Raw genomic sequence first — 22215 nt, forward strand, 5'->3', positions numbered from 1 at the left:
AGAATGCACAAGACTTCTGGTGATTAGTAGTTTGCTTGCCTACCATGTTGAATGCACTTATTGTAAGTCGCTTTGGAGAAAAGCGTCGGCTAAATGACTGTGATGTAATGTAATGTAATCTATAGTTGCCTCTTTATAAGCTCTGCCCTGTTCTCTAGTTTTTCTCAGATCCTTAACACGTTGTGCCTTTTCTGAAACCAGAACCTGTTTGATTCCTGTCCTGTTTTTGTGGCTTCCCTGGACCTCGCCTCGCCTGCTCTGCCAGCCTGAGCCTATAGGCCTCAAGTTTTGGCCTATTCCTTATTTGACCTTTTGCCTGCTTTTGCCTTGTTGCTTTTTGTTGCTCTCTGGGCTGGCAATAAAACTTTTTTTTGTGTTTACTTAACCTTGCCTCCGTGTTTGACCTATAGACTTTAACCCTAACATTCTCTTGATTCTTAGGCTCCTGGGTCTTTGGCTATGAAGGACTACGAGGAGACCACGGCCTTCCTTGGACAGTGGGGACGCTTTCAGCAGACGGTGTTCTTCCTGCTCTGTACAACCACCATTCCCAATGGCTTCAGTGCGTACTCTGTCATCTTCCTGGCCGACACCCCACGCCACCACTGCCTGGTTCCAGATGTCAACCTAACCGCAGAGTGGCGCAAGGCCATCATCCCAGTGGAGGTGAGCACCTGACGTGGGTGTATTGATGATGTGTTTCCATATGTTACGTAATACACAGTATGGCTTAATGCATTGGTCCTCAAGGGAGGGGTTTGTAGAAATCCAGAGGTCCTTGAGGGGGTTCCGGGGGTCCTCAACCTAAATGACGGATAGGAAGCAAAAGGACACTTATGAGTCTGTAACTCTGAGAGAGTACAAAATATGTTGGCTCACTGGAAACACTCTGCTACACCAGTGGGTCTCAAAGTGTGGTCCAGGGACCCTCATGGTTCCTTAAGGGGTTTCCAAATGGCCCCTTACGGGTGTATAATGGGGGTTATGGGGGTCGTGGAAATTGAAAAATCGGAGAACAACTGTGCTACACTAAATGGAACAGAGCCTTCATTACCAGTATCATTGGTAACATCTGTGAAGGAAGTGATAATATGGCTGCTGTGCATAGAGCCTATTGCACTGTAATAAAGGTTATTATATTTGACGAGGTGGTGAATGGACAGGAGGAGCAGAGCCGATGCCACCGGTACAGACTGGACGCGGTCAAGAACCTGTCCGCTCTGGGCTACATCCCCGGTCGGGACGTGAACCTCACTGAACTGAGACAGGAGAGCTGTGTGGACGGATGGAGCTACAGCCGAGACATCTACCAGTCCACCATCGTCACGGAGGTCAGTGCGAGCGTGTGTGTGTGTGTGTGTGTGTGTGTGTGTGTGTGTGTGTGTGTGTGTGTGTGTGTGTGTGTGTGTGTGTGTGTGTGTGTGTGTGTGTGTGTGTGTGTGTGTGTGTGTGTGTGTGTGTGTGTGTGTGTGTGTGTGTGTGTGTGTGTGTGTGTGTGTGTGTGTGTGTGTGTACTACTTTACACTTTCAAGTTAAAGCTACAATCCATAACTTTAGTGAATACACTCAGTGGTGGAAAGTAACTAAGTACATTTACTTAAGTACTGTACTTAAGTAATATTGGTAGGTATTTGTACTTTACTTGAGTAATTCCAATTTCCAATACTTTTACTTCTACTCCACATCTCGGATCCAAATATTGTACTTTTACTCCACTACATTTATTTGAAAACTTTAGTTACTAGTTACTTTATAGATTTTGATTGTTATTACAAAACATACACTAACCACTTCAGCCCTATAAACACTTCTTCGGCCATTTGAAAATCGCAGATCTACAATCTCACAATGCGTTGCAATGCGACGCATTGTAAGCTTGTAGATCTGCTATTTTCAAAAGATTTTCATACATTTGAAAACTTGAAATGGGACATTCTGCATAATGAGTACTTTTACTTTTGGTACTTTAAGTACATTTTGATGCCAAATTGCCAATACTTTTGTACTTTTACTCAAGTAAATTTTGAATTCCAGACTTTTACTTGTAAAAGAGTATTTCTACATTGTGGTATCGATACTTTTACTTAAGTAAAGCAATTCAATATTTTTTCCACCACTGTACAATTTTAATTTAAGGTGGACCCGGAAGTGTCAATCTTTCTTTACTGTATAAATTCAACATGCAGTTTGACCTGGTATGCAGCAATCAGTGGAAGCAACCGTTCACCTCCTCAGTGTACTTCCTGGGAGTTCTGTGTGGATCCTTCTTCTCTGGACAGATGTCGGACAGGTATTTGAAACACATGGCATGATTATTACCAGGTTGCTTGCAGCCTGGTCTAGGAAGAGACTGATCAACTACTCAACACTTTCTCAACACTTTCTCGACACTTTCATTCACTTTTCATCATTGGCTGTCCTTCAATCCTTTAAGCCAATGAGGGGACTTCCCCGAGTCTTCCCCATACTCTGAACGATGGGCGTCCTCCCATGCTATGGGATCATAGCCCAGAAAAAAATGTGCACACAGCGCCGCCTCCAACAGCGATTTGTTACTAGCGAAAGGGTACAGGACGGGTCCATTTGGGTCCATTTGGGTCCATTTGGTTCCGTGCAGGTACGCTGGAGAGAGCAACCTGGTATTAATATGACTGCGTCTTCATTTCTTGTTTAATATGACCCATGACGCTCCGTCTCTTCAGGCTTGTGGGAAAATGGCCTGAAATCAATGAGTACTTCACAGCCTTCCTAGAGTAGTAGTGGAGTCAAAAGTAAAATATTTGTCTTTGAAATGTAGTGGAGTGAATGTAATCAAAAAAGTATACAAAGAAATAGTCATAGACACAGATACTCATAAAATGTACTTAAGTGCAGTAGCCTACTCAAGTAAATGCGCACCGTTACTGTCCTCCACTGCCCATGTGTGAGATAAGGATGTGTGATTGCACCCTTTGACCTTCAGTATGGTCAGTTATCCTGTGTTATCGTTGGTCTAGCTGGTTTATAATGCACCAATAATAACTAACAGTTTCCCTTTGTCCAGATATGTATGGCTGGCCTATTAAAAAGAAAATACATTGTTTCTATCTAGACCTATACACCTCTAGATAATGTTTTAGTCGAACAACAACTTTTTTTTAATTGTTATGACTGCTCAAAGGCCTCTTTTGATTCAATTATCCAGATGTATGTTGGATATTGTGCACATAATGTTACATTTAGTATGTGGTTAGCTTGTCCACAGATTCTAATGTTTACCTCACCTGACTTCTAACTATGTAGCGCTTAATTGTTTTTTTTGCACTCTATTTACGTGATTACCCTGTAATTTGTTGACTAGGGTTCCAACCATTTACTCTGATCTTGCACTTTGTAATGGATATGCACATCTGCAAAATGTCTAACAAGTAAATTGTAAATGTTTAAAGGAAAGAGAAACAAAACATGCTAATTTTGTCACCTTTATTTTGAAAGGTTTGGAAGAAAGCCAGTTCTGTTTGCAACCATGGCAGTCCAGACACTTTTTACCTTTGTCCAAATCTTCTCTCCTTCGTGGACGGTGTTCTCTATCCTCTTCTTCATCGTTGGTTTGGGCCAGATCTCCAACTATGTGACTGCCTTTGTCTTAGGTATGTAACAACTGCTCACATGTCGTCACCTTCTTAAACTAATGGCCTAAGCCATTTTTTTAGGAAGATGTTATTTTTGCCCAAGTCAGCTCCTCATGACACTGGCCACCTCATCTAATTGAAACGGATCATGCTGTTCCCTCCCCTTTTAGTATAATGGCTATCTCCCTAGTGTGGCCAAAATAGGCAATTGTTTGTCAAAAAATGTTGTGACTTATGCCAAAAACAAATCCTACGTCTGAAGTAAATCAGTAAATCATTTGGCATAAGTCAGGTTCAATCCTATTTAAACCTATTTAAATCTCTTATGTTACATAACTGACAGACAGTGTTATTGTTGTGCCGACGGAGTGATGGCTGAAAATAACTGATCAACAAGCTCACAACACGGCACGGTAGCTTGTACATCTGCTACTTTCGGCCAGCGACTCCAGCATTAGGAATGCAATGAAATGATACATTATACATGGGCAACTGGCGGCCTGGGGGCCACATGCGGCCCCCACCTTCACTTAATGCCACCCGGAGGTTAATATTGGAATACTGATATATTATTGATTTCAGCTGTTACAATTCCAAACTTGCAAACATGACCCGCTTTAATTACTTCAGTCTATATTAGTAGCTTAATGACTAGTATTAAAATTCTATTGTCTTTTTTATGTCCAATGTATTCGTATTTAAGTTCATAAAGCTAACATAAGTATAACTACATGCATTTGAAATTAAATGAAAATGTTACTTTTCAAATATGTCAAAATAAAATCAGGATTCAAATTCAAAAATAGCAAAAATTGCATATCTACAAGCTCAAAACGCATCTATTTTTGCTACTTTTGTGTGACAAAGAATGGCGAAGTACAGCATTAATTTACGAAAAATGCGGAATCTGTGGAATGGAGGAGCTCTACCCGATAAACGTGTTTTAATTTGGTGTATTACTCTCCCCTCTGCTTCCCACCAGGTACTGAGATCTTGACAGGAAACGTGCGTGTCCTGTATGTGTCTCTGGGAGTGTGTCTGTTCTCTGCTGTTGGCTACATGATGCTGCCTCTCTTTGCTTATTTCATAAGGGACTGGAAGTATCTTCTGCTGGCTTTATCTCTGCCTGGCCTGCTCTACATACCCCTCTGGTGGTGAGTTGCAGTCATTGTAGAAGAACCATCACTGCTGAGCCAGTATTGTTTGGATTTTAAATGTTTTACTCATAATATTGGGGACTTAATATTATCACCTGTGACAGGCAGCTCACTGTATTATAGATGTTAATAGTTTCTCTTTTTTTTAATGAATTCAAATTCTGAAGGGTTTTTATTTAATTTATTTATTTTATAACTTTTCATTTCATTTTACAGGAGAAAAAGAACAGGTACTGAATCCTTACCGGGATATTTCACTTTCAAACATGTTTGGGGTCATTTCTACGTCTACTCAGGCTTTTGTGAGCACCCCAGAAGTTGGTTGATTCAGTATTTAGATATTTGATATTCATTTATCTGACACGCCCCCCTTCCTAAACAAACCATGATGGATTCATTGAAAACACCCGTCCTTGGTTCTGGTGACTGATTGTCCTTTGTGTGAGGGCTCGTGTTTTTTCAATTACTTACTTTTCATTTATTTTATTTGTTTATTTGTTCATTTTCCAAAACAATTATTACACAAAAAATTAGAAAAAATGAATTGAAAAAACACGGCCCCCTCACGCATTAGAAGTACAATATCAGTCACGTTTAACTAGTATCCTTCTTTTAAGCTTGACTACATTGCAACTGCATACACACTTGTGCACTTGCTCTGGATAAGAGCATCTGCCTAAATTATAATGTAATACTTTCAGTATAGATTTTAAGGTTATTTTAGTTTTTTTTTAGACGTCTTTTTCTCTTAAAATTATTACATTTTAAAAGGATGATATTATTATGGGACCAATAGACAGCAGCCATATTAGAAAGATTTTGGGCCTCTTCCTTACTTCCTTCACAGGTGTTACCAATGACACTAATGAAGGCTCTGTTCCATTTAGTGTAGCTCAGTGGTTCTCAAACCTTTTTTAATTCCATGCCCCCATAACTCTGAGAGTGTACACATCTAACCAAATGGACCCTTACAGGTCCATTTGGTTCCATCTGTACCCTCTCAGAGTTACACACCCGTAAGGGGCCATTTGGAACCCCCACAAGGAACCCACTGGTGTAACAGAGTGTTTCCAGTGAGCCAACATGCACAATATCAGCACCCTGACTCTGTTTGACCAGAAAGGAACAGAGCCTTCATTAGTATCATTGGGAACACCTGTGAAGGAAGTGAAAGAGGCCCAATTTCTTTACAATATTGCTGCTGTGCATAGAGCCAATTGCTTTTGAGGTAAAGCCTTTCCGAGTTCCGACTGTTTGAGTGTGAACCTCTCTCTACTGCGTTCCATAACCAAAGCGTGGACCTTCTCTCTCCTACCTGCGAGGCAGGTTCATCCCAGAGTCTCCTCGGTGGCTGATCTCTCGGGGAAGAATAGAGGAGGCTGAGGCTGTACTGAGAGAAGCTGCTAAGAAGAACAACGTAGAGGCTCCGCAGGTCATCCTTGAAGGTTATGATGTAAGTTGACTTTAAGTCATACTGTTTAACTTTTTCAATTACATTTATTTCTAATGTATTTAATTCTTCACTTGCATATTTTTCACAATAACCATTCCACATAAATGGGTTGTGTGGCCACTTCCCTAAACACTATAAAATAGTATTTGTAATCCCAATGTTCTGGCTCCTACACGTGGGAATCAGATTCTGTAATGACCATGTAACTACCAGAGGTGTCACCAAAAATACTTCAAAAAGCATTGTGCACAGACATTTTGGAGTGCAATAATACATACAGTATAAAGGGCCCTGCTACATCTAACAGTATGTTAAGAAATCGACGGCGACCATTATAATTGACTTCAAATTTGTCTTTGATGACAGCCGTAGACACATAACATTTTGGCATGGAGGGAGAATACACTATGAATGAACTGAGAGGGAGGAAGCTGATGCTTTGTGTCCTGCAGAGTGACATGGCAAACAACAGATGCAACCCAGAGGAGCACCACAGCGTTTTAGACCTGCTAAGGTTCACCAAAACCAGAAACACAACACTCATACTCTTCCTAATGTGGTGAGTATCCACGGGTTCTTTTTGCACTCACCTTGTAGAAGGGTATAAGTCTATAAGTATGTGCTTCTTTTGGATGTCTTAACCCATTTAGACCTGGGAAGAATCTGTGTAATTTTTAAGATTTCGTTGGCTATTTAAAAATAGCAGATATACAAGCTCATAGCTGTGCTACAAGCATGAATGTTTGACCTGCAAAAATGTATCACTAATTGTACTTTTTTCAAGGTAAAAGACTGCAAATTCACAGAATAGCATACTTAAAACAAAAGCTGAAGGGGTTGGCAAAGAGTCATTATTGGGAATCAGTAATAACAGTCAGTGTGTGTGCTTCAAAACAGTATACAGTTTTAGTCTGTATTCTAGTGAATGTTCTATTAAGCGTGCCAACGTGTCGTCACCAGCAGAAGGGGCAAATCAGCCTGCGGGGGCGAGGCATTGGGCGTGGCATTGGGCAATGTTAAGTCAACCTGGTTTTTACCCCTCAAAGATGTCCGCAGCTACCAAAAGACACTTGTTGACGCCCCCTTCAGGATTTTTGGCACGCTCTATAGGGAGAAATTCTACATCCATATCTCTCTCTCTCTCTCTCTCTCTCTCTCTCTCTCTGAAACCAGCTCTCTCTCTCTCTGCTGTAGGGCAGAAACCAGCTAACTCCAAAATGTTCATTTTTCAGGAAATGACAAAAGGTGGAGTTAGGAGGTTTTGTTCATCGTTGATAAGAACAGCTGAATGGACCTCCAAGCTCACGATGAGGTTGGAGGTCAAAAGGGGGTGGAGCCTGGAGTCAGCAAAACCAGCTAACTCCACGCCCCTTTAGTGGAGTTTAGTTGGTTTAGCAGAAGGTTTGAGGATCCAATGGAGTTAGCTGGTTTTGTCAGAAGCGCTTTTTAATACTTTTCAATGGTTCAATATTTGTTTAATCAACACACAGACGTAAAAGGTGTTCAATAGCACTGATTTTATTTATATATATATATATCTGCCCATCCATCTAGCCATCATCCAACCATCTGTCAATCATTGATCAGTACTTACTGCTGGGACAGAGACTGTTGCTGTGTGTGTGTGTCCTTCCCAGGTTCACTCTAAACAGTTGCTACTTTGGCCTGTCCCTGAACACGTCCCGTCTTCACGGCGACCGCTTTGTCAACTGCTTCATCTCGGCAGCCGTGGAGGTGCCGGCATTCGTCTCCGGCTGGCTGGCGCTGCAGTGTCTTCCCAGGCGGCTGTCTGTGGCGCTCAATATGGTCCTCGGAGGAGGAATGCTTTACTGCATTCAGCTGGTGCCACAAGGTGACCGTTTCTTTTTTGTGTCTTGGGAAAATAGGGACTTAATCATAGGAAACAAATGAATGTTGGAAGTTACAAGACTACTCCTTCTCAGTCTGAACATGAAATAAAATGTCATCCTTAACAGCATTCCATACAGCTTTGGGACGTAATAAAGTCCATCCTGTCTTATCTAAAAGAGGAAGGCCAGGCTCCAAGAGTGGCTAACTTGGCAAAGTGTGTGTGTGTGTGTGTGTGTGTGTGTGTGTGTGTGTGTGTGTGTGTGTGTGTGTGTGTGTGTGTGTGTGTGTGTGTGTGTGTGTGTGTGTGTGTGTGTGTGTGTGTGTGTGTGTGTGTGTGCGCGCGCGCGCGTGCACTTGCATGCACATGTGCACACAAATACATGCATGCACAAATATATATACACACATACAAAATATCTAAATAGATTGATACATTCGTCTATTCTACTTTATTATCTTCTATTCTTCTGTTTGCTTAGGTCTACCTGACCTGTCCGTAACACTGGAGATGCTGGGTAAATTGTGCTTTGCCACCAGTTTAGCCACGATTTTTGCCTACACCGGAGAGCTGTACCCAACAGTCATCAGAAACACAGCTGTTGGCACCTGTGCCATGGTTGCCAACGTGGGCAGTGTCCTCGCTCCTTATGCCATGCAACTGAGTATGTTCCTGTCCATATAGATCTGCAATGTCAACTTCTACTCTGTCAAAGAGTAATAACTATTACTATTAGTCAGTGGTGTAAAGTAGCTAAGTACATTTACTCAAGTACCGTACAATTTTGAGGTACTTTTACTTTACTGGAGTATTTCCAATTGTCTATACTCTTACTTCTACTCCACTACATCTTAGAGGCAAATATTGTACTTTTACTCCACTACAATTATTTGAAACTTTAGTTACTAGTTACTTTGCAGATATAAATTATTACATTGTAAAACATACATTAACCACTTTAGCTCTATTTGAAAATAGCCGATCTACAAGCTACGTCGCATCGCTACGCGTTGTGAGCTTGTAGATCGGCTAATTTCAAACAATTTTGCACTTTTGCTTTTGGCACTTTAAGTGCATTTTGATACCAATACTTTTGTGCTTTTACTCAAGTAAATTTTGAATTCCGGACTTTTACTTGTAACAGAGTACTTCTACATTGCAGTATTGATAGTTTTACTTAAGTAAAACATTTGAGTACTTTTTCCACATTAGTAGTAATAACTACTTGCATCTGAACAGATACTTCCGAAGTGAGTTACTGGCACAGAAAAGTGTACCAATTTGACACAGTACTTGGCAAATGGTCTCGCATTTCTAGAGCGCCTTTATCCAAATCGCTTTACAAAGTGTGTTACATTCACCCACCCGTTCACACACCGATGGTGCAGACAACCATCAAATGAAACAGGTGGGTCTATACGGTTGGGATTTTTTAGATCTACATAGATAGATTCTTGAATAGTTTGACTATTATACTTGATGGCAGTGAAGCTTATCCCGTCGTTCCTGACCCATCAAATCTACTGTTGCTGCCGCTGCTGCTACTATGGGGAAAAAATCACCTTGTGATGTAAGGAAGGCTGTTTAATTTAGGGCTTGAGTTGGGACCATATAGGCGTCAAAGCCTAGGTCTTCAATAGATACTTCAGTATCACTGAAGTCACCGTAGATCCTGCTCTCGTGGGGGGTTCTGCTCTATCTCGTGGGGGGATCCATATGTCCATATGCAATAATTAGTTAATTAATTAGGTGTTTCCTGACAGAAGTATGGTACTTCAACACTTGTGAACTCCCATGCACATGCTGCATGCACACACACAGTCTAAACTATTAAGTCATCAAAATGTGCTCTTCTCCATTATGCAGGTATATACTACAAGTATCTACCATATCTATTGCTGGCTTCTCTGGCTCTTCTGTCTTCCCTGGCCACTCTCTTCCTTCCAGAGACCTTCGGTCGACCTTTGCCTGAAACTATCCAGCAGATGCATGTGAGAGAAAGGTATGCTCCTGGGAGAATTACTAGTCGTCATCTTGGAGATAAAGATAGGACATTTGTCTTACATTTTTGGGCATGTTTTTGGGCCAGAAATTTATTTTTTCCTAAATGTTCAAAAGATTGCATGAATAGCCAATCTACAAGCTTGTACATCGGCAAGTTATGCAATTTTTCCTGCAACAAAGTAGGGCTTTAGTGGTTATCTGCATTCATACGCAACACTAATCCTATGCCTTTTCTTTGCCAGGATAAAGTGTGCATGTTTCGTCATTCCAGAGGATGAGACCCCATCTGTGCCCCATCTACGACAAACTTCTACAAAATGTTAATGTTTGTACGTTTCTGTATATTTTCAAACGTGTCAACTAATTAATTAAAAATAAACAACGTAAAAAAAACACATAGATGCCAGTTTACCACTGTCTTCCCCCAAAATCATACAGTAATGTTATGAATCTGAGTCTAATATGAGCACAGCTCCTAACTGAAAGTACTGTATCGCAGAAGAAGTCTTGCTTTCACAATGTCTCGTTGATGCTTTCTTCTTCTCCTGTAGTCTGAGGGAGTTTGTAATGTTTCCTTTCACAACACCTGAGGGAAACAAAAGACAGTGAGCCGCCATGTCTGGGTCAAATGTTTATACATAATTCTTCAACATGATCTTACTCCCTGAACCACATGAACCCAAGATTCCCTATTCTGGGGGGCGGACATTCGGTGAAAGCAGATCTACAAGTTCACAACGTATTGTGTTGCGTACGCTACGCAACACAATACGTGTGAGCTTGTAGAACAGTTATTTTAGGTGAAGAGATCTGGTGTAGAGTGAAAAAAGGAGGGGGCCTGGTAGCCTAGACCCTGGGGGACTCGGGTCAACGAAGTACTAGAAAAAGTGCTCCTCGGAGCACAGGTCACCGCCAGGTCAGGTAGGTTATTGTGGCCTCCTGGCGGCATTTTAATAGGCCAATGTGAAAAGGGTGGCATTTCTTCTTAGGTCTTTCACAGCAATCGGACACTGCATTCATGATTTGAGGCATTTTGTTCCAAAAATGTGTTTTGCTAAATTAGACCTGCTGGTGGCGCCAACAGGCCAATGTGAAAAGGGTGGCATTTCTTCCTCGGCCTAGTGGGAATGTGCGTGTAAAATTTCACGGAAATGGCAAGCTGCGTTCATGATTTGAGGCCTTTTGTTTAAAACGAACCAATCCTGCAACTTTGGAAGCCAACCTTAGCCAATGAGGATGGAATCTCGAAAATTGGACAGATCCGTGTTGATCATGACATGACTATAGAGATACTGTGTACCGACTTGCATGACGTTTGGATACAATCTGTAGGAGTAATATCAAAAAATGGGTTTTGCACAAATCGGCCTCCTGGTGGCCCATGTGAAAAATTTGGGGCAGAGGTTCTGAATTGGCATCGAGGGAGTGTGTGTGCACAGTTTCGCAGCGACCGGGCCAACGGTGCCGGAGATTAGCTGGTCGTGGATGGACAGGACACACGGACACACGGACGCAGGGCCGGACTTACCGTTGGGCTAGGGTGGGCTGCAGCCCACGGGCCTCCAACTGAGGGGGCCTCCGATTTTTTTGGTAAAAAAAAAATATATATATATATATATATATATATATATATATATATATATATTTTTTTTTATGCCAAAAACCAAAAACTGAAAATAAACGAACCCAATCCGCCCAGAACCGCGAAAAAAACGAACCCAATCCACCCAGAACCGCAAAAACATATCGCGCGCTCGCGCAAAGGGGGCAAGCATGCGCGCCAGGGGGGCCTCGAAAATTACTCTAGCCCACGGGCCTCAACTCCTATAAATCCGGCACTGCGTGACGGACGGACGGACAGGGTGCAAAACATACTCTCTCGCCATGCCTTTCTGCCTGGCGGAGACAATGATCGGATTTCCGGTAATTGTCAGGTTAAGATGACCTTTACGAGTAGTTACAGAGGCTATATGCATCGCAATAAATACCAAGCAATGAGTATAGCCTCTTATTATTAAATAGAAACATGTTCACAGTTTTTGTGCGAATGACACTTTTGTACAGAAGGAGCGAGTGCATTTTCCGTACTCTGGGTCAGAGTAAGACTCATAATGTAATTTGCATAAAACTGATGCTGCTGAGTAAGAGCAGAGTGCAGGATTTTTGTTCATGCTTGCTTTCTTGCTTGAAGTGGATGTGCGAATATATTTTATAAATTGTTAAAAGGTCAAAAATATTTTGTTCTTACACTTAGAATTTAAAGATGATTCCGTTATTTTGCTTGTCTCACATGTATTTGAAACAATAACCTGGGTGAAGACCACCTGAAAATAAAAACATACTGAGCATTCAGTGTAAACATAATATGTTTACACTGAATACTTTGTAAAAGAGGAGATTGTCATTCAGATTAAATTAATTCTGTGGGGGAAGTTAAGCTCTTCTTTCTCCCCCTTTTTTTTTTTTTTTTTACCCCCAAAAGTTATTTTATCCACAAAAGATACTGTATCTTCCACTCATTACCAGTACTATTTTACCATACCATTTATTTTACCATCCATTACTGTATTGAATTGTAGGCCTATATACAGTATACCACCCCAAGTCACTAGGGATTACAGTCATGGTTGGTAGCAAATTGACCAAAAGAATTTAGTCATGATGAGTCAGAAAAACATTCAGTAATATTGGAATGTTGTGTTGCATGAGTATTTGGTTTATTTGCACACTCACGGTTAACTGCAACATGCAAATGTACAAATAAAAACCTCCATTGTCTCCAAATGTAGTTTGGGTAAAATCAATCATTAAAATCAATCAAGCCAAAAAAAGTGTCATCATCAGGGGCGTCATTAGGGGTCCCAGGGGACGGCAATTGCCAGCCCTCTCCATACATGTAACAGATTAAAACTATATATCTGGGGGACAAAATGCATAAATAGGTGCACAGAAGGTCTGCTAGGATAAAGCAACCTTAAACAGTGTTTACAAAGTCAAAGTGCCTTACAGACAAAAGATGGATTAAGAAAACAACAATAAGATATCAAACAAATGAATTGTATGCCCATATACTGTACATATATTTACATACTGAAAAAAAGGATTGAGCAAATAAGACAATTGCAAAAAAGCTCATGCAATCTGTGCACGTTCCCCCATGAGGTTGTGTGTTCATAAGTAACAACAGACCTATGTAATTGTATTTAAATGTAGGGTAGTAACCATGTCCTTATTATATTCAGTGTTTCAACATGTGGCCATGTGGTTTTCAATACTGCAGTTATGGTATTTGGCCACCAGAGGACTCTGTTGACCACATAATTGTTCTTGGAACGGTCACTTCTTGAATGTATTTCCAGAATGCTTAGATTTAACGGCAGTGTATTTTATTGAAATATTCCAGACTGATAGTGTATTTTCTTTATTATTTTCTTGTATTTTCTTTTGAAGCATAAACATTCTGACTGAATCCCCTTTTTCTTTATTATATTTTCACATGGGGGTCTGCGGCCAAATTAATTTGGGGGTCCTTGCACAAAGGTTTGAGAACCACTGGTCTAAGTCAGTGGTTCCCAAACTGGGGGTCGGGACCCCCAGGAGCGTCCCCAAATTATTTTGGGACAGTCCCCAGTTGATTAGCAACATTGTTTTTTCACTCAACAGTAAACAAACCTAACATACATAAGTGTATACAGGGTCTGCACATTTCTGCAGTTACAATTTAACGATTTTAAGACATTTTAATACAGAATTGGCCAAATTGTTAAATATTAGGTAAGAAAGAGGCAAACATTGTGAAAATAGCCGATCTACAAGCTCACAATGCCTCGCAGTGCGTTATCTTTCCAAATAGCAACAAGAGTAATCAAAATAGTCAACCAAAGAACACGTTTTTTGTATAGGATCTCCTCTCACTCTGGTCAGTAGGAACACTTTGAGGACTCTAGCAGGAGCACTCATCCAAGGTTATTTCAACTATGCATGCTCCTCATGGTACCATAACACCACAAAGGCCATAAAAACAAGAATATTCCTTGGCCTCACATCTACAACTCATCTAACCCCTGCTCACTTTGCTAGGGTCGGATGACTCAGGGTTGAGGACAGAGTACAGCAACTTGCAACGGGCCTGGTCTACAAAATACACTACACCGATAAGACACCCATATACAGTGTACCTGTCAAAGTACTTCAAAAACGTCAATGAAGTCCACAATCACAACACCAGAGGAAGCTCCACTGATCACGTCCAACCCAGATTTGGCACTAACAAGGGGTTGAATTCAATTTTTTTGAATTAAAAATTTGGAATGCCCTACCAAAAGCCGTGAAGGAGTGTAAAACCCTACTCTCCTTCACCTACAGGTGGGTGCAATGTTTGCTGTACATATTTTAGTTTTTTGTTTTCAAACTGTTTTCATGTTGTTTTTGCATCGTACTATAGTAGTGTATATCTGTCTGTCAATAAATGTCTCTATGAATTGAATACAAAGGACCCCAATGGAAACAAGCCATAGGCTTTCTTGGGTTTTAAATCCTCTTAGCTGACCTTGTATTGAACTGTACTTTCCTGTGCTTTTTTTGCAAACTGCTAATAAAGTATTCTATCAATCAATCAATCAATCTGTGAAACCGAGTCTAACTAAATGTAATGCCTACAATGCCAAGTGCTTGTCAGGGTGGTGGTGGGTCCCCAGTTCAAATCTAAGTGACTTGATGAGGATTGAGGACTCTTTATCTTTATTTTGAAACATGATTCCATGACTTCTAACAGGCGTATCTAGCCCTATACCGCCATTTGCATCATATTTGATACATTCAGTTCTGAATCATCAATATGATAAATACTTTACTGAAAAACCCCTGTGCATGCCTTTTGAGGGCTTTAAATGGGATGATCCAAGATGGCTGCTTTTATGTAGTGCACTGCATGTTGTTTTGAAGGAACATAATTTAGATACTATTTTATGAGTATCGGAGATAAATCCCTCAAAGTTGTCATTATTTGTTGATGCAATATGCATTATACCCACGTAACCCACCACAATGCAGAATACACAATTTTTTATTATTTAATTCAACTAATTAAAGATTGAAATGTGATATTTAGAGCAAATGTTTAGAGTCAGAATTGAGAAATGTACATGCATTTGTTATTAGCTGTTATTTTTTTTTAAGGGCGGACTTTACAGGGCTACGTTGAGAATTGGGTGGCTGGAATGTAGACAATACAATGCTTGGCACTATGTTGGCATCATCCAGGGCTAGGCTGTTGTGTTTGTATTGCCTGGAAGGATTTTGGTTGAATTTTCATGGAGCAGCAGAACGTTAATAACTGTGTATCTATCTGTGTAATAATAACTAGAGGTTTGGGCCGCTACGCGTGCCTCACATCTAGTTCGGGCCACTATGTGGCCCTCACACCTATGTTTCCCCGTCGATCCGACTGATATGGCCATATATGGAGATCTCTGTATCTGTCAGTCCTTGTCGCTTTTATGGGAATAAATTGAGATCCCTGATGTCATTAGTATTAAAGGACGACTTCACCGATTTTCAACATATCTTCATATAATTGGTCCTCACTAATACTCATGATAAAATGGTACCATTTTTTTCTACTTGGTCTGTGTCTCATAGGAGGGCTGTGGACAGTCCAGAAACCTGTCTACCAGTGACATCATCGTTAGGCATGATTTTTTTCCCCAACAAGATTTCACATTTCTTATTTAGATTTTTATTAACACGAGAACAATGGCTTCTTTTATTGTATTGCAACTTTCCAGGAATAGAAAGCCTGCAGTTTCTATTAGCTTGGATTCCCCATTGATGATGTCACTGGTAGACGGGACTCTGAACTGTCCACAGCCCTCCTCTGAGACACAGACCGAGTAGAACAAAATTGTACCATTTTATCATGAGTATTAGTGAGGACCAATTATATGAAGATAGGTTGAAAATCAGTGAAGTCGTTCTTTAAGGCCATATATGGGCATGGCCCCTTTTGTGGCCATGTATGGAGCTGAGTGATTTGTTTTTGCCTGATGCCATGATGACACCTTGAGGTAGACAACACACTCCATATTTGGGCGTAGCTGATTTGGGACTCCTTAGTACCTATATGGTTATGGCTGAGTCATGGTGACATGAGTGTGATGGCGTGGTCCAACCGCCCGCCTGTCTCCCTATTTTGTAAAGATATTTTTTGGGGATTTCTTCTGCCTTTATTGGATAATATTAGTAAAGAGAGACTGGAAACGGGTAGAGAGACACAGGGAACGACACGCAGAAAAGGCCGTCGGGCTCGGGACCTGAATCCGTGATGCGCTGTCAGGCTACATTGAGCCAAGTGCCCAGACCGCTAAGCCAGCGGTAACGCAACTGTCACAATACGTGTGTGTGTGTGTGTATTTGTGCACACACAGACACAAATGCGTGCAAACGCATTCTCTCTGTGAATGAGAACGAAGGGTGTGTGTGTGTGTGTGTGTGTGAGAGAGCGCTGTGGCTGTCGTCTTATTAGTACAAACAGCTTAGGGCAGTGGGGTCCGCAGACTACTTATCGCTGGTGGTCCGAGACCATGCCTGCCTCAAAGCAATATTGATTTCATTTGATAATGTGCCCATCCCAGGCCCGCGGGTCAGAAACTACATTATTTCAAGACGACTGGGACAAAAACCTCTTTCTCTCTGTGAATGAGAACTAAGTGTGTGTGTGTGTGTGTGTGTGTGTGTGTGTGTGTGTGTGTGTGTGTGTGTGTGTGTGTGTGTGTGTGTGTGTGTGCTCTACACACACGCCCGGCCTGTTGTCTTATTCGTGTCCACGCATGCGCTGTGTAACTGGAAAAATGTGACGCATATGATATTGCGTAATAGCATTAATATGTATTGCGCAATAATGTAGTTTCAGACAAATACAAAATGTACGGTAAATATGAAAGTTGCAAGCATGAAATGTAGTGTATTGGATTTCCCATGGCATGCATTATTATTTGTGCATAGTGTGGAGGCAATTGCACTAGGCCTACTGGTGTGCTAGAAGAAGGCACACGGATAAACAATGTACACCCAGTGGTGGAAAGTAACTAGGTACATCATGTACTCAAGTACTGTACTTAAGTACAATTTTGAAAAGTATTTGTACTTTACTTGAGAATTTCCAATTTCCAATAATTTTTACTTCTACTCCACTACATCTCAGAGGTACTTGAAGTACATTTTGATGTCAATACTTTTGTACCTTTACTCAAGTAAATTTTGAATTCCGGACCTTTACTTGTAACAGAGTATTTCTACATTGCAGTATTGATATATATATATATTTTTGGTACTTTTTCCACCACTGAGGGTGGCTGGATAACCTAATATAACAACAACAGGTTCCGGTCTGACAGCCTGTATGTCCAGGTCACGTCGGGTGCGTCGTCGGGGTGACGTCACACGTCGCGGCGCGACGTCACGTCGTTGAAGCGAACCCCGATTACGGACGGGACGGCGTCATGGCGGAGGCCGGTGGTAGCAGCTAGCTTCTGGTCTGCTCTTATGTTTATTACTGGCGTTAAAGAAACACAAACAACACGGAGAAACGGTCTGATCGGCGATCGCCGCTCATCATCGGTTGAGATCCGCGCTTCCGCCGCGGAGGGAGAACCGACCGACGCCGAGGGAAAGAGGAGCGGGATCCCGCTGCTCCGCATCGCTTCGGGTCGGTGTGTGTGCCTGGCTGGAGGAATCCCGGGTCAAGCTAGCTTCGCTCGTAGCCTGTTAGCCGCTAAGATCCAAGCCGATCAAAGGAATAATCACCGATCCAGCCCGGAGGAACAAACAACACAGGTAAACAACGATGATAAAACGACGACCATGAACTACTGCGATCAATAACCGATGTTGATGGGTGCTGAATACATTGATCGGTCGGCATTATAATGGGACCTTCGGGTTCACGATCTGAGATCTGGGAGTCTCTGAACCCCGGAGCTCTAGTACTCATCGGTACTGACTGGAGTTTCCCCCCACACACCCGGGTTCGAATCCCGACGCCGTTCCATCTCGTTCAGCCCCGGGGTTAGAGGTTCGAGTCGGTCCCGCTTGCTGGGATCGATCGATCTAACCCCCAACCCCGGGTTCCGATCGATTCTGATCCACACTCAAAACACGACCCCCCCCTCCTCTTCCCTCCGTGATTGCTAATGCTAAACCAGCTAACTCAAAACACACGAGATGCTAACGGAGATGCTACCCCGCCAATAGCCTCCTCCTAGCTTAGCGGGGCTAGCTAGCCCCCCGCTAAGCTAACGCGCTAACCCTTAGCATGGGACCCGTGCTAGCATTTTAGCCACATGCTAACAGCTAGCATGTTGCTAAAAACGCTAGCCGCTAAAAGAAAAATAAACAAAACCACGGCCATCCGTCGATGTAAACAAACGGATCGGCGTGCGTGCGACGTGCGCGAGGGTGGCACTTGGGTGGCCGTGGTCTCCGTGTGTTTGCGGGGTGGGTGCGTGTGGCGGTTTGGTGTGTTTTTTTTTTATTGTTGTTGTTGCGGTGCTGTGCGGGGGGAACGCAGACGGAGGGATCCACGCAGCGCTGTGTGGTTGCCCCGCACTGGGCTGCGTGGATGCGGGGCTGCGTGTCTGAGAGAACGCGTGGCCTGCGGGCCTCTCTCTGCGGTCGTAACATACACATACACAATATAAATGAGTTATAGTTAAGTTATATACAGTGGTGGAAGTACGCAGATATTTTACATAAGTCAAAGTACCAATACCACAGTATAAGAACACTCTGTTACAAGTGAAAGGCCTGTGTTCAAAAATGTTACTTGAGTAAAAGTACGGTACACAAGTATCGGCATCAGAATGTACTTGAAGTACCAAAAGTAAAAGTACTAAAATGTCTGAAAATGCTTTTGTCCAGTGGTGGATATAAATACTTTCACTTTTACTTGAACTAAAGTAACAATATCACAATATGGAACGCTGCTCTCTTACAAGTAAAAGTACTCTTCTGTACTTATTTTATGACTTGAATACAAGGACCTCAATGGAAACAGGACCGCAAGGACTTTCTTAGACAAAGTGTTTTAACTGTACTTGTGCTGTTTTTACATTTCTGCCTAATAAAAAAATACACCAATAATACTATTTTACTACAGTAAAATACTTTTAAAAGGTACACTGTTACAAGTAAATCTACTCGTTCATTATGCACAGCGGTGGAAGAAGTACTCTTATTTAGTTCTGTAAAAGTAACTATACAACATTATTGAAGTACTCTGTTACAAGTAAAACTGCGTTTGTCCGAAGAAGTACTCTGTTTATTTACTTGAGTAAAAGTAACAATACCACAATGTGGAACACTCTCTTACTAGTAAAAGTACTCTTCAGTATACTATTTCACTAGAGTAAAATACTTTTAAAAGGTACAAAAGTGTTGGCATCAACATATACTTTGCAATACCAAATGTAAAAGTATTCATTATGCAGAATGGTCCATTACACAAGCATGTAATTGGATTGCAATTAGTGATGCATTAATCTTTCATGTGTTCATCTCTTTAAGTGTTGCAGCTGGTCAAGGTGGGGCCGGTTGTAATGGCTTTAGGTTTAACCTATAAGAATACATCTTCATTTATCACTTAATATGGGTTTTGTATTAGTAACCTAAATCTGCGATGCTGATTTATATATATGCTGTTCAAATAATGTATAGTGGAACTGATGGTCAAGGTTGTGTGTTGTGTGTTCGTGTTCAAAATAAGGTTCATTGACAAATTATGTTCATATACAAGTATTTGACTGTTGACAAGACCTGGTGCGTTACTGTCAGTGTCAGATGCATAGGAGAGAAAATACATAATTAAATGAATAAATATAGTATTAAAAAGGTAAATGCATGTATAATCTCACCACATCGACCCTTTAAAAAAAAAATACAAGCCTATTTTTGTTTTACACACTTCTATCTTCCACTTCTGTTATTTTTATTTTTTCATCTGTCTTCGAGAGCAACGCACCGATTTCCTTGTATGTGAACATACTTGGCGGCCAATAAACAGACTTATAGAAATGTCAGACGTATAGCAATGTGAAAGTGTGCAACCAGTGTTCTTCAAAATGCTTAGAAAACATATTGAACAGCTTATTTGGATAAGATTTCGCAACACTATGTGCATTGTTAGGCCTGTCACAATTATTACATAATCGTGTAATCGCAATTATGTGAGATAATCGCAACAATTGTTCTCATACTCATTTCTATGTTGAAAAATGTTAATGTTAAAAAAAAATTGTGGGAATAGCAGATCTACAAGCTCAAAACCGCCGAGCTTGTAGATCGGCTATTTCCACTATTCATATAAATGTAACGGCCCGGGATTCGAACCCGCGTGGAAATGGAAAACCAACATCTTATCGACTAGAGTCTAGACTAAAGTGAATTTGTAATAGAACGGGGGAGATATTTTGGCCTTTTAGGTCATCAGGTAGAGGCTGTGATACACTACTGCTACATAAAGTATTAAGTTATTAACCCTTTTAGACTGGTAACGCATCTGTGTCATTTTTTTATTTCTTTGGCTATTCAAAAATAGCAGATATACAAGCTCATAGTGCGGCACAGAGTGCTGCGCTATGAGCTTGTAGATCTGCTATTTTTGAAAAAAGAAAACCGTGAAAATGTGCGCAAAGCTTTGAATATATATTTTTATAGCGAACAGTTTTATCTGTGCTTCTGGGGAAAAACATATGTTGCTATAATAAGTGGTTCTCCAACTTTTTCATGTCAAGGGCCCCCAAATGGCCGGGACCCCCATCTCAAAATATGTTGTTCCAGGTTCCCCCAGAAGCAAAGATTTGAGTTAAAAAAAATTGCTTTAAAAATGACACGGATGCTTTCTCGGTCTTAATGGGTTAAATTATGTAAGTTGTTTGTCATATCTACCCTGTGCACCTTTTTGTTCACGAAGTCTAAAAGCCAAACAGAAATTCGTAATGTTCCAATGTTCAACGACGGAAAGTTTCGGAAACACAATTAAATCGTTAATCGCAATTATTTGAGCGACAATTTAATCGTTGAGTAAAATTTCATAATGGCGACAGCCCTATTCATGTGTTTTCATGTGTGTGTGATCTCTCTTTTTTTACAGGGGTCGCGTCGTCGATCCTAAAGGCTGATCCTAGATCAGCTTTTGTGCTGAGGCTTTTATTTCGGTCGTGAACATGGCCGGCCGCAGCGAGGATGAAAGCGCCAGCAACAGCAGCGGGGAGTCGAGGTAAAAAAAAATCATCTTATGTAACCACTACCTTTAAACCACAGGTCTTCAACAGGGGAGGGGGTCCGGGACCCCTAGGGGGTCCTCAGAGTTACTACGGGGGTGGGGGCAAATCTTTGTGTGATAGGAACTTATTTTTATTTACATTAACCACGTGAACCCAAGCATCCCTATTCTGAGGGGAACATAGGCCCGAAAATAGCAGATCTACAAGCTCACAAAGATTGTCTATTTTTGCAGAATGATCGCCCCGGAATAGGGACGCTAGGGTTCATTTGGTTAATGCTAGTGAAATTATTATATCGTGTTGATTTTACAATTATTGCAGCATTGTTTGATTCAGAGAAAGATTTCATATAGTATATAAACAGCCCTGGTACTTATTGGGAAAGTTGACACGACTGTATTCCTGTTTTGTTTATGTGATACTAAGCCTTGACCGAAGTTCTCCAGCGTGACAAAACTCTATAGGACACCAATATTGGTGTAATGATGTCAGTAGGCAACAATGGCAGGGGATTGAACTTTATTACAAGAATCTGCTTTGTTTTCCTTCATTTGTGTGTTAACACTGTGTGAAGTCTATGATGCGCGTCGTCACTGTAAATGAGGGTAACCTCAGTGCCTTTCGAGCAATAAATAAAGGTTTGAAATGGGGGAAAATAATAATATATATTTATAATACAGTATAATGTATATTCTCCATAGAATTAGAGTCAGTCCACTTAACTATTTAAAGTCAGATATATCATAAGACAATCGTAGACATAGATTAACTTCATGGTAGCTTGTTTAATACCATGCAACGTTTTACAAGGAGATTGCGTTGATGCAATTAGAGATGATCAATTAACACGTAATAGATTTGA

General features: G+C 41.2%; 2 protein-coding genes across 2 annotated transcripts in view; both read left to right on the top strand.

Moving 5' to 3' along the window:
- Nucleotides 1-459: 459 nt before the first annotated feature.
- LOC308078315 (organic cation/carnitine transporter 2-like) lies at nt 460-10398 on the top strand (the record flags this gene model as incomplete). The annotated part of the gene is made up of 11 exons (XM_080419433.1): nt 460-666; nt 1149-1331; nt 2187-2290; nt 3475-3629; nt 4594-4765; nt 6095-6221; nt 6674-6780; nt 7859-8073; nt 8552-8734; nt 9937-10072; nt 10317-10398. 11 exons carry the CDS (start codon nt 460-462, stop codon nt 10396-10398), a joined length of 1671 nt encoding a protein of 556 aa, XP_080275559.1.
- Nucleotides 10399-17558: 7160 nt separating this feature from the next.
- chd1 (chromodomain helicase DNA binding protein 1) overlaps nt 17559-22215 on the top strand; it is a 43607-nt gene continuing 38950 nt past the window's right edge. The window contains exons 1-2 of the mRNA XM_080419712.1: nt 17559-17907; nt 21221-21346. Of these exons, the coding sequence (XP_080275838.1) occupies nt 21294-21346 (53 nt within the window). The 5' untranslated portion in view covers nt 17559-17907; nt 21221-21293. The remainder of the gene's footprint in view (nt 17908-21220; nt 21347-22215) is intronic.

Source organism: Gymnoscopelus braueri (genome assembly GCF_963280865.1).
Source record: "Gymnoscopelus braueri genome assembly, chromosome: 22".
NCBI classification, from domain to species: domain Eukaryota; kingdom Metazoa; phylum Chordata; class Actinopteri; order Myctophiformes; family Myctophidae; genus Gymnoscopelus; species Gymnoscopelus braueri.